Below are 24952 nucleotides of genomic sequence, written 5' to 3'. Positions count from 1 at the left end.
TTTCCCATATGTTTGACAATATTTCCAAAGAAAATGCCTGGAATTCACTGTCCTACTTCAAACAATCTCTGCATATATATATATATATATATATATATATATATATATATATGCAGAGATCATCTTCCACTCTATATATATATATATATATATATATATATATATATAGTGGAAGTTGATAGCCTAAATAAATTTAATCCTGTGGAAGTTGATAGCTTAAATAAATTTAAGGCTCAGCTGGACAGGTATTTCGAACGAATGGAGGGATGAAATGGTAGCGGTTTTTTTTTTTTTTTTTTAGCTGATGCTGCATAAGCTTGCTTTCTTGCATCATATGCCTCTACTAATGCTAAAATGCCAATAATATGGTTGACAGAAACACAATGCCGCCCAAAAATTGCAGATGAGGAGTTCCACTATGGTATGTATAACATATTTTGTAATAAAGACAGGGAGATCACATTGAAAAGACAGAGAAAGAGTGGTGAGGAATTGCTTCTTCTGAAAAGCAGCTTGAGCTGAGTCAGAAATTACATCTGCCAGCATAGAATCTGTGGGTGTGAGTTAGTTGGAAACAAAAGTATAATGAGAATGGAAGTAATCTATAGACCACAGGATTGTGAAGAGTATGATGAGAATCTCTACATGCAGATGGAATGGACAGGCAAGTATGAATGTCTTATTATGAGTGCCTTCTATCTGCCCTTAGTTGACTGGAATAAATGGGAGGGGAAATCCACCATGGGAACAAAGTTTTTAAATAAACTAGATTCTTATTATTTGTACAACCATGTTAGAGAAATACCAGGAATAGATAAGAATATTCTAGACCTCATTAGAAAACAGGCCTTGCACGTCAGGTTGCATATTATCCAAGTTTCTTGCGACGACTGACTAACTGGTTAAAATAAATTGATTAAAATAAACTTTATTTTAATAAATTTATTTTAACTAGTTAGTCGGTCATTGCAAGAAACTTGGATGACGATGATTCCAGACCTCATCATTACTCACAAATCAGATGACATCATAGGGCTTACAGTACAGGAACCATTGGCAGGTAAAAGGAGATCATGCAGTCATTAGTTGGAAGATGAAGAAACATATTACAGTAATTAAAGCTAAAGACACATTTTAATTTCAAAAAAGAGGATTATGACAGGTAAAAGCATTATATGGCATCTATTAATTGGGCAGATTGCAGAGGAAAGGTACGACATTAGAATTATAGAATACCTTTAAAGCAATAATCAGAGAAGCCACCATGAACATCATATATACACCATTAAAAAAATATAGCACAAGGATGCCGAAATGGATGAATACAAAACTGGTCGGTCTAATAGAGCAGAAAAAGGTAGTTTGGGAAAGCTCAGAGTGATGAAAAGCACTTAAGTCAACAACAGCTACAAGTTGATCTGAAATGTACCGAATGTAATGTAAGGTTAGGGAGGGCAAGGCCAACTATGAGAAGCACTGACTAAGAGCAAAGAATGGGGACAAGGAGTTTTCACGTATGTGAATACAAAGAGTTAAAAAACAAATCAGATTGACTGATCAAATCACACTAATGTTGCTCATGAACTGATTAGGTACTTTACATCAGCCTATTTTTTCTATTATTTGTTTCAATTTTTCTTAAGCTTTCTCTTACTATTTTGTGAGAATTTTTCAGTTAGATTTCCATCTGGCAAAGTTACATATCTAATTTTTTTTTTGTGAACTGGAGTGTAATACCCAAACTCATCTTGCCCTAAGACTTGACATGGCTTCAACCTATATACCATTTTTGTAATCTGAGCATCATTTATATCTACTATCCTGAAAAACACAAAACACTTTCACAGTTTTTAAAAGGCTTTGAATATATGCTGTTCTAAAAGTGAGAACTGCATCAATAATCACTCCCACATCTTTGCAGATGCAAGAGAATCAATTTCAGAAATTAGTGAATAACTGTATGTTTTAAATAGTAATGTTAACTAACAACATTTGAAATAATAATGTTTCATCAAAAGTAAACTAAAATTTGCATCACATTACATCATTCATATATCAAAAAGTTTTATATATCACAAAGTATCATGAATGGACCTACCTCTGCAGAGTCAACAACTGCCACAGCTCCTTTCTTCAGTGTTGAGGAAAATTTAGAAGCCATAGTAATGCCTCCTGAGCCTCCACCTACAACTACAAGTTGAAAACTCTTCTTTGTATGTAATACTGTGCATTTTGAAAATGTGCGAATTAAGAAAAATAGATAAGGCTTTTGGAATGGGTTTAAAAGTTTAGCTCCTAATAGGCAATTCCACATGATGACCTCCCTAAGAAATTAAAATTATATATTTAAAAAATAATTTTATTCAATGTTAATGTATATAGAGTAAATCAACACAAATTGCATTAGCATTAGTAGAGGCATATGATGCAAGAAAGCAATCTTATGCAGCATCAGCCAAAAAAAAAAAAACCCACTTCACCCCTCCGTTCGTCCGAAATACCTGTCCAGCTGAGCCTTAAATTTATTTAGGCTATCAACTTAAACGACAAGGGATGGAAGTCTGTTCCACCAACCAACTACACACTGGCTAAAGGCAAATTTCCGCATGTCTATCCTACATCGGTCTTTCCTCAATTTGAATTTATGCCCTCTCAGATGATTATTCTGAGCAAGAGGAAGAATCCCCTTAGCACTGAGCATGCTCAAACCATTTAAGGCTTTATACACCTCTATCAGATCAACTCGCTGGTGCCTAGTCTCCAGACACTGTAATTTGCAAAACTTAAGCCTTTCTTTGTAAAAAGAGTACCCCTTTGTTCCATTCATAATCTTGTTGCCCTTCTCTGTACTCGTTCCAGCAGCTCTACATCCTTCTTGAAATGAGGCCTCCAGACCTGTATACAGTACTCAAGGTGCGGCCTGACCATTGCCTTATACAAGGGAATAATCACATCCTTATTCCTGCTAGAAAAATTCTTGTATATCATTGACAAGACACCATGAGCTACTCCTGCAGCCCATCTGCAGTGCTCAGAGAACTTCATATCTGCCTGCACAATTACCCCCAGGTCCTTTTCATTCTCTACCACTGTCAGTATAGTACCACAGAGTTGATATGTTGCTCTGGGGTTGCTGTTTCCCATAGGTTCAAATAATGCACCTCTTCTTTTACATTTGTCAATGTTAAACTTCATTTGCCACCTCTCAGCCCATCTGCTCAACCTTTCCAGATCCTGTTGCAGCAGCATAGTGTCAGTAGTGTCCTTGACAACCCTGCCAACCTTTGTATCATCTGCAAACTTGGACATTAAGCTTGATATACCATCATCAATATCATTTATAAATACAGAAAACAATAATGGACCCAACACTGAACCCTGAGGGACTCCACTAATAACATTAGTCCACGATGAGCAGTGTCCATTGATTACCACTCTCTGTCTTCTCCCCCTCAACCACCCCTTTATCCATAGCAGCAATTTGTCTCCAATAACACACTGCTCCAATTTGTGCAGCAGTCTTCCATGTGCAACAGTATCAAAAGCCTTTCTAAGATCCACGTATATAATATCAAAGTTATTCCCTGCATCCAGTTCTTTTGTGACTGCATCATAGTATCCAATCAAATCGGTCAGGCAAGACTTCCCCTTAACAAAACAGATTAATGGATAATAAATTAAATATAAATTAATAAAATGTTAATTTGCCCTTTTATAATTAAATAAACTATAACTTTACTATATTTATTATATTTAACTTATAAGCAATATTCCATTTATTACAGAATAAAACTCAAACGTTCATACAATGTCAGCACTAAAAAACTTCCTTAACTCCTAGTAACTGGGTAACTAAATTATGGGATCAAATTGTTTATTTCATTTTTTTTTTTTTTTTAAATCTTTCAAAGCGTTCTAGGCAGCATATTCAGTGCATCCCTCATTATTTAAAATTTCTTGTGCTATAAGCTGTATGTTTTACTCTTGCTTCAATTATATCTTCTTCCTTATCTTCATTTTTGCCATACTTCTTTTTACCAGTATACCTATATATCATTATATTTTCATCATTATTCTCTGAATGTAAAATTTTATCAAATACATTATTTAAATATTTTGCCTTAGTAAACTAGGAAATATGAAGTGCATTAGTTTACATTTTTCATTTTAATTAGTAGCAGAAAAAATGCATTCAAACTGTCAGCAAAGTAAAGATGGAAATTCACAATAGTGTCTATTGGACAAAAGACAGACCTAATCAGACCAAACTCCAGGTAACTTAATCAGTGAGAGATTATCAATCGGCAGCAAATGTGTGTCACTACATTCAGGGTAGCAAAAAATGAAAAAGACAACCTTAGGAAGGGACAGGATGATTGCACAGTCAACTATGAAGTTATCTGAGCAGTGAAGACAGGCTGCCAGGAAAACCCATAAGGTTTTCTCAATGATATACGGAAACTTTTCCAGGAGGGATAAGGAGGTGATTATTCCATTGTATGAGGCAATGGTTAAGCCACATCTTGAGTACTGTATACAGATCTGGAGGCCTCATTTTAGGAAAGATGTGGATCTGTTGGAACAAGTGCAGAGAAGGGCAACAAGATTAATGAGAGGAACAAAAGGGTACTCTCAACAGGAACAGTTTCAGTTCTGAAAACTGCAGATCATGGAGTCTAGGCACCTAAAGGAGGTCTCATTGAGGTGTTTAAGGCTTTCACAGATTAGCAGTAGTAGTAGTGGCATGTGATGCAAGAAAGCAGTGTATGAGCTTATGCAGCATCAGCCAAAATATAAAAAAAAAATTCACACAACCATTCCCTCTAAATGTTTGTCCAGTTCCTCCTTAAATTTATTTAAGCTATCAACTTCCATAGTGTGTTTAGGGCTAATGCCTCAGGCTGCGAGAAAGTCTTGACTTTCTCGCAGCCTGATGCATTAGCCCTAAACACACTAGAGTCTTAATACATCATACACCATCAGGCATCTCTCATATTATGGAGTTATACTTCATAACTGTTTTGCCATCATTGCATCACTTGGGTACCTACCTACCCACCCACCGAAAAAGGACCAAATAGCCCTGAAACGATGCCGTCTGGGTGGTGGTATCCACTGAGAATAAGTTACTTATTAGAAGTAGTGCAATATCATGGCAACTCGTTGTGAAGGTATTCACAATATGAGATATAACTTAAAACGATGTCGCCTTTGCAAGGGAAATATTTTGCTAATTTAGAATTGGCTGTGTATTAATGATGCATTTGCACTTGACTTATACATAGGCTATCAAATTCCACAACGACAGATGGAAGTTTGTTCCAGCAATTAACCATTGGCTAAAGTTATTCAGGAAGGGGAATGCCATAGATGAAGTAAACAGTGGTAGTGAGCTAGATGATCTTGTAATAATTGAGAGTAAAATGGAGGAGAAATTGCTGAAGATAAATACAAGAAAAGCACCTGGGGTGGATGGGATCTATCCAGTTATATTAAAGGAGGCAGCAAAGGAAGTAAGCAATCCATTAGCCATAATTATGAGAGCTTCCTTGGACTCAGGAGAGGTACCCACAGAGTGGAGATATGCAAATGTAACCCCAATTCACAAAGGAGGATCAAAGGCTGACACAAGTAATTATAGACCTGTGAGTTTAACTTCTGTTCCAGGAAAATTAATGGAAGCACTGATTAAAGAAGCACTGCAGGATCATCTTGACAAGAATTCAGTTATAGCTCAGACACAGCATGGTTTTGTTAAGGGAAGGTCTTGCCTGACCAATTTGATTGGATACTATGATGTAGTCACAAAAGAATTGGATGCAGGGAATAACTTTGATATTATATATTTGGATCTTAGAAAGGCTTTTGATACTGTTGCACATGGAAGACTGCTGCACAAATTGGAGCAGTGTAGCATTGGTGGCAAATTGTTGCTATGGATAAAGGGATGGTTGAGTGGAAGAAGACAGAGAGTGGTAATTAATGGACAATGATTATCGTGGACTAATGTTATTAGTGGAGTCCCTCAGGGTTCAGTGCTGGGTCCATTGTTGTTTTCTGTATTTATAAATAATACTGATGATGGTATATCAAGCTTAATGTCCAAGTTTGCAGACGATACAAAGGTTGGCAGGGTTGTTAAGGACGCTACTGACACTATGCAGCTGCAACAGGATCTGGAAAGGTTGAGCAGATGGGCTGAGAGGTGGCAAATGAAGTTTAACATTGACAAATCGAAAGTACTACATACGGGAAACAGCAACCCCAGAGCAACGTATCAACTCTGTGGTACTACACTGACAGTGGTAGAGAATGAAAAGGACCTGGGGGTAATTGTGCAGGCAGATATGAAGTTCTCTGAGCAATGCAGATGGGCTGCAAGAGTAGCTCATGGTGTCTTATCAATGATATACAGGAATTTTTCTAGCAGGGATAGGGAGGTGATTATTCCCTTGTATAAGGCAATGGTCAGGCCACACCTTGAGTACTGTATACAGGTCTGGAGGCCGCATTTCAAGAAGGATGTAGAGCTGATGAAACGAGTACAGAGAAGGGCAACAAGGTTAGTGAACGGAACGAAGGGTTGCTCTTATGAAGAAAGGCTTAAGTTTTGCAAATTACAGTGTATGGAGACTAGGCACCGGCGAGGTGATCTGATAGAGGTGTAGAAAGCCTTGAATGGTTTGAGCATGCTCAATGCTGATGGGATACTGCCTCTTGCTCAGAATAATCACCTGAGAGGGCATAAATTCAAATTGAGAAAAGACAGATATAGGATAGATGTGCGGAAATTTGCCTTTAGCCAGCGTGTAGTCGGTTGGTGGAACAGACTTCCATCCCTTGTTGTGGAAGTTGATAGCCTAAATAAATTTAAGGCTCAGCTGGATAGGTATTTCGAACGAACGGAGGGGTGAAGTGGAAGGGGTTTTTTTTTTTTTTTTTTGGCTGATGCTTGCTTTCTTGCATCATATGCCTCTACTAATGCTAATGCTAAAGGCAAATTTAAGAACATCTATTCTGCATCTGTCTTTCCTTAATTTGAATTTATGCCCCATTACGTTCGTAATCTGAACAAGTGGAAGAATTCCATCAGTGTGCTCAACCTATTCAAGGCCTTATACACCTCAATCAGATCACCGCACAGGTGCCTAGTCTCCAGCCATTGCAATTTGCAGAACTTAAGCCTCTCTTGGTAAGAGGATCCCTTCATTCTCCTCACCAATCTTGTGGCCCTTCTCTGAATACGCTCAAGCAAATCTACATCCTTCCTAAATCAGGCCTCCAGACCTGTATGCAGTACTCAAGGCGTGGTCTGACCATTGCCTTATACAGAGGGACAATCACCTCCTTTTTCCTGCTAGCAAAATTGCTGTATATCATTGACAAAACCCCATGACCTGCTCTTGCAGCCTGTCTACATTGTTCAGAAAACTTCATATGAATGCACAATTACAACCAGGTCTTTTTTATTTTCTAACATCTTAAGCGTAGTACCACACAGTTGGTATGTTTCTCTGAGGTTACTTTTACCCATATGCAGTACTTTGCATTTGTCAAGGTTAAACTTCAGTTGCCACTTCTCAGCCCACCTGCCCAAATTTTCTAGATCCTGTTACAGTAGCACACTGCCATTACTGTCATTAACAACCTTGCCAACCTTTGTATCCTCTGAAATAAGGAGGTGATTATTTGCTTGTATAAGGCAATAGTCAGACCACACCTAGAGTACTGTATACAGGCCTGGAGGCCTCATTTCAAGGAGGATGTAGAGCTGCTGGAACAAGTACAGAGAAGGGCAACAAGATTAGTGAATGGAACAAAGGGGTGCTCTTACGAAGAAAGGCTTAAGTTTTGCAAATTACAGTGTCTGGAGACTAAGCACTAGCGAGGTGATCTGATAGAGGTGTGTTATACTGGGGTGTGTTATTCTTCTTAATATTATTATTATGTTCGGGCTCCTCTGGACAACACGTCTGTATAGCGGGACGTTTTCCTTCCTTTATCACTTGTTCTGTCATAACCCCAGTATACTCATGTGACTGTCTAGTGGGTTTTTTATATTAGGACAATGGTCTCGGCCCTCGGTAACCCTATTCAACGGAAGGGAATAGGGACTGCAGCTTCGACCAGGGCGTTTTGATAATACTCAAACTGTTTCCAATTATAGGTAGAAATTCGAGTACCCGCGATAAAAAGTTCTACATATAATTCTTTAATTACTCATTCGTGTGAATGAAGAATAGGCTTGAAGCATATGTTTAAAACAAATGCATAGTTTAATACAATCTACTATAGAATCGATACATGTATAAGAACTACTGCCCTAGTGGTAATAACAAGCAAATCCTAAATCATCTAGTTACACTAATATAACTGGTTTCATGGATTTAAGAGTTCTTAGCATTATTGATCTTTGGAAATTAATGGGCTCCTCACATAGGTGTTCTTCGTGTGGGTACTTCATCTCAGGCAAGAACTGACATATGACATAAAGGTTATACAAACATGGTGGGTGTCAATACTAAAATACCGCGCTATAAGATACATCACTTTACCTACCGTTAATTTGTGAAACCGACAATCTGAGTGATGCGCTATTTAAGATAGAACTATTAGGGTATCCTATACTTAACAATACTAGCATAATAAATCATATTCATTGAGGAGTAAAGTTTATGCATAACTGTAGGGAGTAATTAGAACTTACCGAAGTTAAGCCGACTCCATCGGCCGAGTATGGGGCTCGAGGTTGGTGTTCTCGTCATTTTCCTGCCTCCTCCTTTTCTTCGTTCTCTAATTCTTCCACTTTCTTCAACAGGCTTCACTGCTTGACTCACGACTAACTGCTCACAACTGCTTGCTGTCGCGCTGATCTTCTCTCCTCCTGCTGCCCCTAGGTCTGCCACCCTCTTGGTATTATGCACCTTATCGCGTGAACTTTCGTCAACCCCCGGTGTCCGGTCGAGGGTGGGGGCACCTTATTCTCACGCCAACACGATCGATAAGCTTCCCAGTATTTGCCAGAGAGAGCGAAAGCTCATATTTTTCTGGACTGGTAAACTGCCTTCACCCTAACGACTGCTTATCTCGCATAGCGACAACAGTAAAAAGGGGGGTTGATACAATATTCAGACGTGTGAAGCCTCGGCCTTCCTGAATTTTGGACTCTTATCGCTAACACGAGCTGGTAGTCAAGTTTGTCCTGTGTGTTTCTTAGTAATGTTTTCATTGGAATACACAAGGAAACAAAAACACCTCTTTTAGCATAAGGGATACGGTAAAAGGGGGAGGGGGGGTACGAAAAGTAGAATGTAAAATGAATGCATTTTACAGGTGTATAAAGCCTTGAATGGTTTGAGCATGCTCAATGCTGATGGGATTCTTCCTCTTGCTCAGAATAATCACCTGAGAGGGCATAAATTCAAATTGAAGAAAGACAGATGTAAGATAGAGATGTGGAAATTTGCCTTTAGCCAGCAGGTGGTTGGTTGGTGGAACAGACTTCTATCCCTTGTCGTGGAAGTTGATAGCCTAAATAAGTTTAAGGCTCAGCTGGACAGGTATTTCGAACGAACAGAGGGGTGAAGTAGAAGTGGTTATTTTTTATTTATTTATTTTATTATTTTATTTTTTTATTATTATTTTTTTTTGGTTTTGGCTGATGCTGCATAAGCTTGCTTTCTTGCATCAAATGCCTCTACTAATGCTAATGCTAACTTCGACACTAAGCCTGATATACCTTCATCAATGTCATTGATAAATATACAAAACAACAGTGGACCCAACACCGAACCCTCTGGGACTCCACTAATGACATTAGTCCACGAAGTGTAGCACCCATTGATTACCACCCTCTGTCTTCTCCCATTCAACCATCCTTTTATCCATTGTAGCAACTTACCCTTAATGCCATTCTGTTCAAATTTGTACAGTAGTCCTTCATGTGCAACAGTTTAAACAGCTTTCTTGAAATCCAAGTAAATAATATCTGTATATGATAATCCAAGTATACCCCAGAGAAACGTATCAACTCTGTAGTACTACACTGACAGTGGTAGAGAATGAAAAGGACCTGGGGGTAATTGTGCAGGCAGATATGAAGTTTTCTGAGCAGTGCAGATGGGCTGCAAGGGTAGCTCATGGTGTCTTGTCAATGATATACAGGAATTTTTCTATCAGGGATAGGGAGGTGATTATTCCCTTGTATAAGGCAATGGTCAGGCTACACCTTGAGTACTGTATACAGGTCTGGAGGCCTCATTTCAAGAAGGATGTAGAGCTGCTGGAACGAGTACAGAGAAGGGCAACAAGATTAGTGAATGGAACAAAGGGTTGCTCTTACGAAGAAAGGCTTAAGTTTTGCAAATTACAGTGTCTGGAGACTAGGCACTGGCAAGGTGATTTGATAGAGGTGTATAAAGCCTTGAATGGTTTGAGTATGCTCAATGCCGATGGGATTCTTCCTCTTGCTCAGAATGATCACCTGAGAGGGCATAAATTAAAATTGAGGAAAGACAAGATGCTCTAGTCTGGGGCATAATATTTTAAATTAATAAGATCAATAAATTTATTTAATTAATTGTCAATACTATACTATCTAATGGAATCCTAAATGCAGTGATGCATATTATGCTATATAATTTTACGTTATAGCTACCTAATTACCACAATTAAAAATTTAAATTCCCTACCACTCTATACAAAAACAATGGCTGCAAGATTCGAACGAAACAACGGTTTTACGTATATTAAGTAGTAATCTACAAAAACTCTTATCTAAATTAAAAATAAAAATAACCAGCGTAACTAGAACTATAAGACTGCGCATAAAGTACAATATAAAATAACAATTAGGTAAATAAAATGGCAAACACTTATCTCTTTTTCGGAGCCTGTAATTCACAGCTGTAATTTTTAAAGAGAGTCAGCGACCTCTCTTTGAGTAAGGTCAATGTCAATGCCATCATCACATATGCAATCCCTCCTTCTGTTCAGACTAGGATGGTTGAAGGGTAGATGTGAGGAAATTTGCTTTCAGCTAGTGGGTGGTCAATTGTTGGAACTCCCATCTGGTGTTGTAGAGGTGAGTAGTCTGAATAAATTCAAGGAAGAACCAGACAAACTGTTACAAGAGAGGGAGGGACTGGTGATATGGGAAATGTTGGCTTTTTGTTTTAGGCACATTAGCATACATCTATGTCTGTCCATCCATCCATCTATCTATCTACATTTCCATCCTTCTGCACGTAACAACTCGAATCCTAATGGGCAGATTTTCATGAAGGCTTATATTTGGTTCTTCACATAGAAAGAGTTGTTGAGCCATCCCAAATTTCATTAAAATCAGTCAAATAGAAATCTAGCAACTATTATTTCTTTTTTTCCATGCAAACTACATGGAAAAAAGAAATTCATACGTTAAATGTAGTTTTTATGCAGTATTGTTAGCTCCAGACAGTCCATGCATGCTTTGCATGTATTGTTATAAAAAATTCTCTAATGTGGTGCCACTTGTGAAGGGATATATATATATATATATATAAATATATATATAGACAGAAAAAAGGGAGTTAAAAAAAATGATATTGGAGAAAAGTAATAAATATTATACTGTAGTAATTAAACCAAATGACTTAGATAACTTAAAACTATAATCTTAGTAATTAATTGAAAAGAAGATTACTATATTCACTTTAGCTAATCAGAGAAAAAGAAAACAAAATTCAATTAATTTTAATGAAGTAGTATGTACTTGAAATGCAGCATGCTGTATACATTACTTAACTTGTAATGGAAGCATGTTATCAGATGTTTAGACATTACTTAATAAGAAAACATTCAACTGATATCACATTCAACTGCAAAGTAGAGGAGAATTGTTGAAGTTAAACATAAGGCACCTGGGATAGATGGGATCTATCCAGTTATATTAAAGGAGGTGGCAAACCAACTAAGCAAACCCTTAGCCATAATTATGAGAGCATCCTTGGACTCAGAGGAGGTTCCCACGGACTGGAGATGCGCAAATGTATCCCCAATTCACAAAGGGGGCTCGAAGTGTGACACAAGTAATTACAGACCAGTTAGTTTAACTTCTGTTCCAGATAAAATAATGGAGTCACTGGTTAAAGATGCATTGCAGGATCATCTAGACAAGACTCCAGCAATAATTCAGACACAGCATGGGTTTTAAGGGAAAGTCGTCTAACAAATTTGATAGGATATTATGATGTGGTTACAAAGAAACTGGATGCAAAAAATAATTTTGATATCATATATTTGGATTTCAGGAAAGCTTTTGACACTGTTGCACATAGAAGACTACTGTACAAATTGGAGCAGAATGGTATTAAGGGTAAGTTGCTACAATGGATAAAAGGATGGTTGAGTGGGAAAAGACAGAGGGTGGTAATCAATGGGTGCTGCTCTTTGTGGACTAATATTATTAGTGGATTCCCACAGAGTACTGGGGTTGGGTCCACTGTTGTTTTGTATATTTATCAATGATATTGATGAAGGTATATCAGGCTTAGTGTCGAAGTTTGCAGATGATACAAAGGTTGGCTGGGTTGTTAATGACAGTGTGCTACTGCAACAGGATCTAGAAAATTTCGGCAGATGGTCTAAGAAGTGGCAACTGAAGTTTAACCTTGACAAATGCAAAGTACTGCATATGGGTAGAAGTAACCCCAGAGAAACATACCAACTGTGTAGTACTACACTTAAGGTGGTAGAAAATGAAAAAGACCTGGGAGTAATTGTGCAGTCAGATATAAAGTTTTCTGAGCAATGCAGACAGGCTGCCAGGGCAGGTCATGGGGTTTTGTCAATGATATACAGGAATTTTGCTATCAGGGAAAAGGAGGTGGTTGTTCCTCTATATAAGGCAATGGTCAGGCCACGCCTTGAGTACTGCATACAGGTCTGGAGGCCTCATTTTAGGAAGGATGTAGACTTGCTTGAGCGTGTACAGAGAAGGGCAACAAGATTGGTGAGCGGAATAAAGGGATCCTCTTACCAAGAGAGGCTTAAGTTCTGCAAATTGCAGTGGCTGGAGACTAGGCACCTGTGCGGTGATCTGATTGAAGTGTACAAGGCCTTGAATGGGTTGAGCACGCTGAATTCTGATGGGATCCTTCCACTTGTTCGGATTACGAACCTAAGAGGGCAAAAATTCAAATTAAGAAAAGACAGATGTAGAATAGATGTGTGGAAATTTGCCTTTAGCCAGTGGATGGTTAATTGCTGGAACAAACTTCCATCTGTCATTGTGGAAGTTGATAGGTTATATAAATTTAAGGAGGAACTGGACAGGCATTTGGAGAGAATGGTGTGATTTTTTTTTTTTTTTTTGGCTGATGCTGCATAAGCTCATACACTTGCTTTCTTGCATCACATGCCACTACTACCACATTTTCAGTGCATATTTCTTTGGTCCCTGGAAAGTGTTTAAGATACACATTTCAAATATGTAGATGATACAAAGGTTGCTAGGGTTGTTAATGACAGTAAGGTTGGTACACTGCTGCAACAGGATCTAGAAAAGTTGAGCAGATGGGCTGAGAGGTGACAACTGAAGTTTAACATTGACAAATGCAAAGTACTGCATATGGGTAGCCGTAAATCCATTGTATTATTATTATTATTGTTGTTGCTGCTCTTATATTATTACTCCCTGATTGGGGGATTCCACTCCGTGACGGGTACTGCTACCAAGTACACAGGGTGGTTGTAATGTCTGGTGTTACTGTCGGTCGAGGAAATCTCTGACTATCCTACAAGTGTTCAGGATTGCGACTTTCTGGAGTTCCTTTTAGGTGTTCTCTGGGAGACCTATTGCTGCTAGGCTGCTATGTAGAGTCTTTGGTACCATACCGGTGGTTGACATGATGATTGGGATGGTTGGTACTTCTTGCATATGCCACATCTCCTTGATCTCATGTCTCAGGTTCGTGTACTTCCCAATTTTTTCTCCATGGGTTTTCTGGACATTGATAGTGTTAGGCACCGCTATGTCAATCAGGTAGGTAGCCTTTTCCATCTTGTCCACAAGGGTTATGTCCGGTCTGTTGTGCAGGATGGTCTTATCCGTTATTATGGTGCGGTCCCAGTACAGTTTGTGGGTTCGGGTCTCTAGTACTGCCTGGTGTTCGTACTTGTAGTATGGTACACTTTCTTTGGTCAACTGGTATTTTCTCACTAGCTTCTGATGTATTATCCCAGCTACCTGGTCGCGTCTATGAGTGTACTCAGTCTGGGTGATCACCTTGCACTCCGCGGTGATGTGTTGGATCATTTCTGAGGACAGGTGGCATCGTCGACATGTGTCATTTGACATTGCAAGGTGATCTGATAGAGGTGTATAAAGCCTTGAATGGTTTGAGTATGCTCGATGCCGATGGGATTCTTCCTCCTGCTCAGAATTATCACCTGAGAGGGCATAAATTCAAATTGAGGAAAGACAGATGTAGGATAGATATGCGGAAATTTGCCTTTAGCCAGCAGGTAGTTGGTTGGTGGAACAGACTTCCATCCCTTGTTGTGGAAGTTAATAGCCTAAATAAATTTAAGGCTCAGCTGGGCCGGTATTTCGAACGAACGGAGGGGTGAAATGGGAGTGGTTTTTTTTTTTTTTTTTTTTTTGGCTGATGCTGCATAAGCTTGCTTTCTTGTATCATATGCCTCTACTAATGCTAATGCTAATGCTAGGCTCCTTTGCAATGTATTTTCTATAGTTTCTGGTGTTGATTACTTGGTCTTGGATGGCCAGCATAAATCCTTCACACTCGGGGGAAGAGCATCCCACTTGTGAACCATGAACTGGAAGCAGTGTTATCGATGTGACCTTGATGGAGGTCATTGTAGTGTCTGCCATGGAGTGTCTTCTTTGCCCATCTTTCCAACTTCGTTTCTTGTACCGTCTGGGCAGGAAGGGTTTCCTCACTTAAGTTGAGTGGGGTATACCACTTATCTATCTTCCTTATGGCCTGGTGGAGTGGTGTTGTGTTGTGTTGTTCTCGAAGTAATCCTTCAGGTTAACTATCACTGTTTTCTGTTGTTCTCTCTGGTCTATCAGGTCCCTTCATCCCTCTTTCCGAGGTATTTTTATTCTCTCCACTGCTGACTTCGGGTGGTGTTGGCGACTCTTGGTCATCACTGTCCTTGTCTTTCACATGATATCTTCTAGCTTGGTGTTAGTCGAATCTATGACCCCGAAGCTGCATAGGTGTTTATGGCTTTAACTGTGTTCCCTCCATTCAATTTTGCTTTCAACAGGCTTCTGAGTCTCTGATGATATTTTTCAGTGAGGTGCTTCTCGATTTCCTTGTGTTCTAACCGCTCAGTCTGCATCATCCCTAGGTATTTGTAGGTCTCTCCTTCTGTCATAGCATCAATCTCTTTACCAGTCAGCAACTGGTAGTTTCGGCCAACTAATTTTCCCCGGTGCAGAGTGTGGGTCTTGCATTTTTCTAGACCAAATTCCATCCTGATGTCCTCGCTGAATTCTTCGGTGTACGGGAGTAGCTGCTGGAGTTGCTTCTCGGTTGCCACACAGAGCTTGATGTCGTCCATGTACATCAGGTGGGTGAGAGTATACAGGTTCTTTCTTCCTTCTTTGAGGTTATTTCCATACTTGCTGCCGTTGAGCATGGTGGATAGCAGGTTGAGTGCTAGACAGAACCATAACGGGCTCAGAGCATCTCCCTGAAAGATTCCTCTTCTAATGGGGATTGGCCTGGTTGTGATTATTATTATTATTACTATTATTAGCCATATAGTACAAGGAAGCCTGAGGCTTATGCTGTACCAGGCAAGAGAGAGAGAGTTAGAAGTAAAAGGGAATCACCAAGAAAGAGAAGAATGATGATATCCAACTCAGGATCCTGGGTGTGCCAAGCCCATACTCACCAGATGTGAGCCCCTGGGATGAACATACCAACTATGCGGTACTGCACTCAGGGAAGTAGAGAATGAAAAAGACCTGGGGATAATTGTGAAATCAGATATGAAGTTTTCTGAGCAGTGCTGACAGGCTGCAAGAGTAGCTCGTGGGATCTTGTCTGTGATATATAGGAATTTTGCTGGCAGGGACAAGGAGGTGATTATCCCCTTGTATAAGGCAATGGTCAGGCCACACCTTTAAATGTCACCCATTAATTTATATGTATCCCATGGATTTTTCTTCTCTGCCACGTCTCATTAGTTCATCTGAGATCCCTTTAGGCCTAAACCTTGAACAATATTTCTTAGTTGGTATGTAAAGCTAGTAGCTTCCAAGATAAATTCTTGGAATGCTTCCCATTTTGAATTTGCTGTTGGTAACATCATCAGTTGGTCCCACCGTACAAAATTTAAATACTGTCCAGACCACCACAGTCACCTTTACGAAAGCAAAAACCCTTCCCTTTACCCCTGAGGGTAGTTACCTCTTTGAGTAAATCCCCCTTCAGCACACTGTGATCACTGCCACCTAGTGGTTCCTTTATCTGCAGATTCTTAATGCATGAAGAATCACTACTGATAATCAGATCAAGAGTATTACTCCCTCTAGTTGCCTCCCGAACATGCTGATGTAGAAAACAATCATCCAATAAATCCACAAAAGCCTTGCTAGTGTGTGAGTGACCAACCCACAAATTCCAGTCAATATCTGGGAAATTAAAATCCCCCATTATAAGACTCTCTGATTTACTGGCCCACTCTATTTCCCTGTACAGTTCCTTATTATACTCATCAGAGTCATTAGGTCTATAACACACTCCTACTCTCAATTTTGATCTCCCAATGGTTATGTCACACCAAACTGACTCGACACTGCACTGTCCAGCGATGTTGACTGGCTTCACTTCCTTGGATTTTATGTGTTTCTTAACTAATAGTATAACCCCTCCTACCTTCCTATCTTGTCTATCCTTCTTATACACACACTATGATTTTTAGCGTTTCTCACCCACCATTGAAGTAAAAACGAAAATCTTAAAAAGCTTTATATTTAAATTTACAATAAATTTACAGTAGATCAAACAAAATAAATATGATTATACAAATAAAATGTTACTGATAATAAAATATTGAATTAAGATAGAATAAAACAAATGTAGTTTACAGTGAATGTACAAATAAAATGATAATAAAATACTGAATTAAAATGCAATAAAATATACTAGATTAAAAGTGCTAAAATAACTGAAGCTTTCAAAGGCTTCTGCCTTCTTCCTCAACAGTGCACTTCTATTCTGCGGTGCCTCATTAAATACCAGCAGGTTCACGGTGCATCTCGCGTAAATATGTACTGTTCCCGTACATGTTGGAACCGGAAGCGGCTCGGGAGCGTTCCAGGCAAAAACGTTCATCCCCTCCAAGGATTACCGCCTCAAAGAGGGGATGAATGCATGTACCCCTGTCTCTATTTATATTATTCCCAATAGAACTAATTCGTAGAACTAGTTCTATTGGGAATAATATAATGAAATAGAACTAATTAAAAAAAAAAAAAAAAAAAAGACCTTCCTATACACATTGTACTCCCCAATTCCAGTTCTGCATTCCTTATATCTGTGTGACACCACGTCTCTGATATCCCAACAATATCTGCCTTTGATGTTCTGAGCAATACCTCAAATTCATCAAATTTATTTACCAAACTCCTAGCATTGGTGTACATGCAAGTATACCTGCACCTGTTCCTATTCTTAGCTACCCTAACACAACCCATGTGTTTACTTGTATCGCAATGACTCCCAGCAGTTTCTGAAATACCCTGCATCTTGTTTTCCAGGCTGCTGCTCATTCCAATAGAAGCAGTGCAAGAATCGCTTTCACCTCTTCCAGTGGCTACTATTAATCTATTAGTCCTTGTTATCTCCCCAAGCTAGCAGTTTTCCGACCCACCTAACACTGCCTCGATAGCATCAGAAAATATTCTTGCACCCTTTCTATTTAAGTGTATCCCATCCCTGTAAAAGCAGTCTCTCCTGTTAACAAGTACAGACCAGGCTGAAAAAAATTCTACCCCCTTGAGCCTTGCACAATCTTTCCAGGGCTGAATTGATCGACAAGGCTCTCATCATATACTCCCTCCTATTGTGTCTGGGCAGAATTGCAGACACTTTCAAATTCAACCCTAGTATGTACAACAGTATCAAAACCTTTACTGAAATCCAAGTATATATCAAAATTATTTTTTGCATCTGGGTCCTTTGTTATTTGATTATAAAATCAAATCAGATTGGTCAGACAAGATTGTCCCACCCTTAACAAATCCACGCTGTGAATGCAGTACATTCATTTCTGTCTAGACAATCCTGCATTACTTCATTAAACAAAGTCTCCATCATTTTCCCTGGAACAGAAGTTAAGCTAACAGCTCTGTAATTAATCATGTCACCTTCTGATTCCCCTTTGTGAATTGGGGATACATTTGCACATATCGTGAATCCAAAGATGCTCTCATAATTTGGTAAGTGTTTACTTACCTCTCTTAATATAATTGGATAGATCCCATACACCCCAAGCAGCTTTTTTCACATTGAGCTTCAACAATTCCTCTTCCACTTTCCTCTCAGTTTCTCAGTTATCACAAAATCATTTAGCTCCCTGTTGGATTTTGATGAACTTGTGGAATTCCCCTCAATAAAGAACTCCTATGCATGAATGTAGATGCATATTACCTATTCAGTTTGTCCCCAACTTGGGCAGGATCATTAACATTTAAACCAACATCATCAAGTAGTCCAATGTGATTCAACCCCTTCCTTCTTCTGTTAATATAAATAAAGAAGTCTTTTCTGCACTTCTTGGCATTCTTTGTGAGAGACTTCTTAATCTGCCTTAGCTTGCCTAACCTCCTTTGTTGCTTGATTATAGACTAGTTTTTATCTATAATAGGCTTCTGTATCACCAAATAACTTATATGCATCCTGTGCATTTTTCTTCTCTGCCACAAATCTCATCAGTTCATCTGACATCCATTTAGGAATAAGCCTGGAATGGCATTTCTTAACTTGTATGAAAAGCCTAGTAGCTTCTATGATTATTTTCCCTTAATGCTTTCCACTTAGCATTTACAGCTGGCAATATCAATGATGGTCCCACTGTATAGAATTTAAAAACTGTCTAAGACCACTCTAGTCACCCTTACAAAAGCAAAAGCCCTTCTCTTTACTATTGACAGTACTTATGTCTTTAATTAAATCCAACATCAGCACACTGTGATCACTGCCATCCAGATGGTTTTTTACCTGCAGGTTTTTAATGCATGAAGACTCACTGCTGATAAGCAGTGATGAAGACTACTGCTTCCTCTTATTGTCCAACATGCTTTTGTGATTGGATGTCATTCATCCAATAAATCCACAAAAGCCTTGCTAGTGTGTAAGTGACCAACCACCACTAGTTCCAGTCAATATCTGGAAAGTTAAAATCCCATTAAAAGATTTTCTGATTTACTGGCCCACTCTATTCTTTGTATAGCTGTTTGTTATACTCATCAGTTCATTAGAACTGTAACACATGTCTACTCCCATTTTTTTTTTTTTTCAGTGTTTATATCATACCATACTGACTCAACATTACACTGGCCACCCATGTTGATGCATGTGCTGCCTTACATTTACCCATGCCACCCCTCCCGTCCTGTCTTTCCTTCCTGTAAGCTTTGCATTCCCCATATTCAAATTCTGCATCCCTTATATCCAAGTGACACCATGTCTCCGGCATCCCCACAATATCTGCATTTGATGAATTAATCAGTACTTCAACTTCATCAAATTTATTTACTCTGCTCCTAGCATTACGATACACGCAAGTATATATACAGTACGTGCACCTGTTCTTACTCTTAGTTACCCTTCCACATCCCATGGATTTAAAGTTCCTTGACAACAGCAAAGCCTGAAATTCCAAACACCTTGTTTTCCAGGCTGTTGCATGTTCCAATAGAGGCTGTGAAAGAAGCACTTTCACCTCAGCCTGCAGCTCTTATCTATGTATCCCCCCACAAGCTATCATTTTTCTAACCAGGATGAACGGTGGTTATAAATGGTCACTACTCTTCATGGACTAATGTGATGAATGGGGTACAACCGTGATCAGTTTTGGGCACTTACTATTTTTAATTAATGATAATGTTGTAGGTATTTCAAGTCCAATGTCTAAGTTTGCTGATAACATAAAAGTGGGCACAGCAATCAGATGGCAACTGAAATTTAACATTGATAAATGCAAGGTTTTTTTTGGGTAGCAGAATCCTAGCATTACATACCATTTTGGTGTGTTATTCTGTGATTACTACTGTCTGGAAACAATACATTTTTCTTTATCAACTATCAAATACAAAGTAATTGATAAGGAAAATGACTGAGGATTGACAAATGATTGATTCGGGCCGACCGGGCTAGCCGAGTGGGTAAAGTACCTGCCCGGCAACCCAAAGGTCGCGGGTTCGATTCCCGCCTCGGGCTTGGATCAAAGTACTGCAAAAACCTTGGGAGGTGCAATATGGCCACAGAAGCCGATGCGCCAACAACTACCAAATCAAAAAAAAAAAAAAAAAAAAAACAAATGATTGAGGAAGCTAAATCAAAAGAACATTTTTTTTACATAATCTTACTGCTATATGTTGACTCTAGTAAAAAAAATACCAATAAGTAATATTCAAGCTCCCCCCCCCCACAAAAAAAAAAACAAAATTTGTGTTGCCTCTAGCTAGGAATGAATGTTGAGGGATTTAGAGAAAATTCATTGATTGCATTCTAATGCTTTGTAATAATGTAGGTTGCCTTCATTCCAGAAATAAAAACATTCTTGTAATGGACACTTCAACAAAATGTATTTTCATATGAGAAAAACACATTACGATGTGGGAGCATAACAAAGCCTTATACACCTCAACAAGTGATCTGACTGAGGTGTATAAGGCTCTGAATGGTTTGTGCAAGCTCAATGCTGATACTTCCATCTATCATTGTGGAAGCTGATAGCTTAAATAAATTCAAGGAAGAAGTGGACAAACTTCTGGAGCAAATCCAGGGGCTCACATCTGGTGAGTATGGGCTTGGCAAACCCAGGATCCTGAGCTGGATATCACCAAGAAAGAGAAGAATCTCTTTCTTGGTGATTCCGTTCTATTTTTCTTTCTTTCTCTCTCTCTCTCTCTCTCTCTCTCAGGAATTTTTTTTTTGGCTGATGCTGTATAAGCTTGCTTTCTTGCATCATATGCCACTACTACTGCTAATACTAAAAACCTTAAGAAACTTTGCACATGCTGCACTCCTGCTTTCATGCCAATTAACCCCAGGGGCTCACATCTGGTGAGTATGGGCTTGGCAAACCCAGGGTCCTGAGCCAGTTATCATCATTCTTCTCTCTCTTGCTTTCTTGGTGATTCCCTTCTTCTGACTGACTCTCTCTCTCTCTCTCTCAGGGTAGGGTAACTTGGGAATTTTTTTGGCTGATGCAGCATAAGCCTCAGGCTTCCTTGCACCATATGACTAATACTACTAATAATAATAATGTAGACCTGAAAGATCTCAACTGGAGATCACATATATTGATTTCTGGTGACTCAGTTGCAGAGTGACTTTTCAGAAATTGAACAGTATTCTTGCCAATGCTAAACACTGTTCAGTCATATCAGTGATTCTTGCAAAAAAGCATCACATCATGGTTTTTGTAGACTGTGGGCATTCATGAGCCAGTCCATACATTCATAACAATCCATTCGTCCACACTTCAGTAACCCATCTGTAACAAAAAAAAAAAAAAGAAAGAAAAAAAGACCCTACTGCTGTCTATTTCATGTTTAATAATATCTAAACACACTACTTCAAAGATGGGGGTAACAAAACTTTTGGACCACCCTTGTAGTTTAATGCACCGTACAGTTCAAATTCAGCAAAGGCCTCACTGTATACTCTTTGTTGATAATTGGATCGGGCAGTCAAAAACATCTTAATTCAACAGCCAAAAACACCAATAGCGATTTCTTTGCCTATACATTTGATTCATTAAATATTTTTGGCCCATTACTGATATGTAACATAAGAGTGTGTTAAAAATGTGATAGAAAGCATCTAAACATTTTTCATGCAGCTTTATTTTTACTGAGAGTTCATAATTTAATTTTAAAAATATACATTTTTTTTTTTTTTCATTATTATATTCGGAATGAGGAATTTTTGTCAGCCCAATTGCAGCCAACAACTATGCAACCCAAATTTGTTCGTTTTTATTTTTCATTTACCATAATAAAAAATTAAAAATAAATAAATATATCAGCACATCGTATTATTATTGGAAAAAAATAAAAACTTAAAATAAATCATCGTAACGTCAATCGGGTAAGAAGGAACACAAATTGGATATATACGATAAAAAGCCATTAAAATTTTCAAAACTTATGAAAATTACTTCCAAAATTAAAAAAAAAAAAATTAAAAATCTTAAACTCTATTAAAATATGACAAAATAAAAAGCCGGGTTTATGACAAATCACTAGTTGTCAACATCATAATAGTCTGTAAAATGAACATACCTACATACACCGCAACTTGTAGCTATACAATTCTTAGGTTTACCATTTCTATGGATGTACTATTTATATAGATTTATCTAAATGCATTGCTTGAATGTGGGAATCTAACTGAATAAACATTCTCATTATCGGTAGGCTGGTTTTGTGGTAACATAAAAATGTAAATAATTGCGAAATAGCTCGTTTTCTAACCAATAGATGGTAGTACTTTGAAGATGCCACATGGCGTATCTCCAATTGCATCACTCGCAAGATTACAACATTTTACGTAGATAAGAAAAGCCAATACCCACTATATACATAGATGATAATAGGTAGTTTTAATATTACTTTATTACGTGCTGCGCACGTTAACTTTGCGATTCGAAATGGATTTCGTATTATCGAAGTATCAAAACAGGTAGCCACGGAAACAAGCATTAGTAGTGGTGGCATGTGATGCAAGAAAGCAAGTGTATGAGCTTATGCAGCATCAGCCAAAAAAAAAAAAAAAAAAAAAAGTCACACCATTCCTTCCAAATGCCTGTCCAGTTCCTCCTTAAATTTATTTAACCTATCAACTTCCACAACGACAGAATAAAGTTTGTTCCAGCAATTAACCAACCGCTGGCTAAAGGCCAATTTCCGCACATCTATTCTACACCTGTCTTTTCTTAATTTGAATTTATGCTCCCTTACGTTTCGTAATCTGAACAAGTGGAAGGATCCCATCAGAATTCAGCGTGCTCAACCCATTCAAGGCCTTGTACACCTCAATTAGATCACCGCGCAGGTGCCTAGTCTCCAGCCAACTTAAGCCTCTCTTGGTAAGAGGATCCCTTCATTCCGCTCACCAATCTTGTTGCCCTTCTCTGTACACGCTCAAGCAAATCTACATCTTTCCTAAAATGAGGCCTCCAGACCTGTATGCAGTACTCAAAGCGTGGCCTACCCATTGCCTTATACAGAGGGACAATCACCTCCTTTTCCCTGCTAGCAAAATTCCTATATATCATTGACAAAACCCCATGACCTGCCCTGGCAGCCTGTCTGCATTGCTCAGAAAACTTCATATCTGACTGCACAATTACTCCCAGGTCTTTTTCATTTTCTACCACCTTAAGTGTAGTACCACACAGTTAGTCCGTTTCTCTGGGGTTACTTCTACCCATATGCAGTACTTTGCATTTGTCAAGGTTAAAATTCAGTTGCCACTTCTTAGCCCATCTGCCCAAATTATCTAGATCCTGTTGCAGTAGAACACTTCCATTACTGTAATTAACAACCAACCTTTGTATCATCTGCAAACTTCGACACTAAGCCTGATATACCTTCATAAATATCATTGATAAATATACAAAACAACAGATGACACAACACCGAACCCAGTGGGACTCCAATAATAACATTAGTCCACGAAGAGCAGCACCCATTAATTACCACCCTCTGTCTTCTCCCACTCAACCATAATTTTATCCATTGTAGCAACTTACCCTTAATACCATTCTGCTCCAATTTGTACAATAGTCTTCCATGCGCAATAGTGTCAAAAGCTTTCCTGAAATCCAAATATATGATATCAAAATTATTTTTTGCATCCAGTTCCTTTCTAACCACATCATAATATTGTAACCACAATTCTAATCAATCGTCTGCACTCCTTCCTTGTAGTTTCTGATTCACTTCTTAGATTGCACAGAGCAGTAACATAATTTACTACTCTGTGAAACACTACATCAGTGGTTTTCGACCTATTTTTAATAATGGCATATTTCAGTAATTTATTTTATTTTGTGGCACCAGTAATCAATTTTCTGCTTGTTAGATCGGATTCTCTCTCTCTCTCTCTCTCTCTCTCTCTCTCTCTCTCTCTCTCTCTCTCTCTAGTAGGGTATTAGGTGCTATGTTAATTCTATTGTTGTACAGTGACAATTAGACATTATACGTGCATGTTTTATAAATGTACTTAACTTATTTATATATTATTACTTTTTTATAATTAATTTTGGTACTACTAGGGAGCATCAGATTTGTAGTGACCCCAACTAACATGCTAGTTATATATAAATCTAGCCCTGGTATGGATAGCCTAATACACCATCAAAAAAAAAAGTGCAGCCATTATCAACCCACTGCAGGATGGAAGCCTCCTCAACAATTCATGCTGAGGGAAATGGACTGCTGAATACGGTTGATCTGCCATGCTGGTCCAGTGCGTGTTGGCAGATCGACCGTATTCAGCAGTCAGGGGCTTGAACCCCAATCTACTCAAAGGGCATGTGCCACTGCACTCCCGCTTCTGACCACTTGGCTACGGTATATATATAAATATATAACATAGATACATATAAATATAAAAACAACAATTTTATGTAAAATTTAAAGAAGACTAGAGACATTTGGAGAAAACTAGAGAATAATGGAGAAAATTGTAGAATA

General features: G+C 38.5%; 1 protein-coding gene across 2 annotated transcripts in view; it reads right to left on the bottom strand.

Annotated features, from left to right (window-relative positions):
- The window catches only part of Sqor (Sulfide quinone oxidoreductase), a 133406-nt gene extending 110640 nt beyond the window's left edge, over positions 1–22766 (bottom strand). For both annotated transcript variants that reach the window (XM_090382089.1, XM_090382090.1), the window contains exons 1-2: positions 22535–22766; positions 2099–2324 (exon numbers count right to left, since the gene is read on the bottom strand). In XM_090382089.1, the coding sequence (XP_090238215.1) occupies positions 2099–2314 (216 nt within the window). In that variant the 5' untranslated portion in view covers positions 2315–2324; positions 22535–22766. The remainder of the gene's footprint in view (positions 1–2098; positions 2325–22534) is intronic.
- Between the last annotated feature and the right edge of the window lie 2186 nt (positions 22767–24952).

The sequence above is a fragment of the Mastigoproctus giganteus genome, chromosome 9, assembly GCF_048544385.1.
Source record: "Mastigoproctus giganteus isolate SK-2022 chromosome 9, ASM4854438v1, whole genome shotgun sequence".
Taxonomy (NCBI): domain Eukaryota; kingdom Metazoa; phylum Arthropoda; class Arachnida; order Uropygi; family Thelyphonidae; genus Mastigoproctus; species Mastigoproctus giganteus.
Note: the sequence above shows the minus strand (reverse complement) of the source record. Positions and strands in the feature narration are given on the sequence as shown.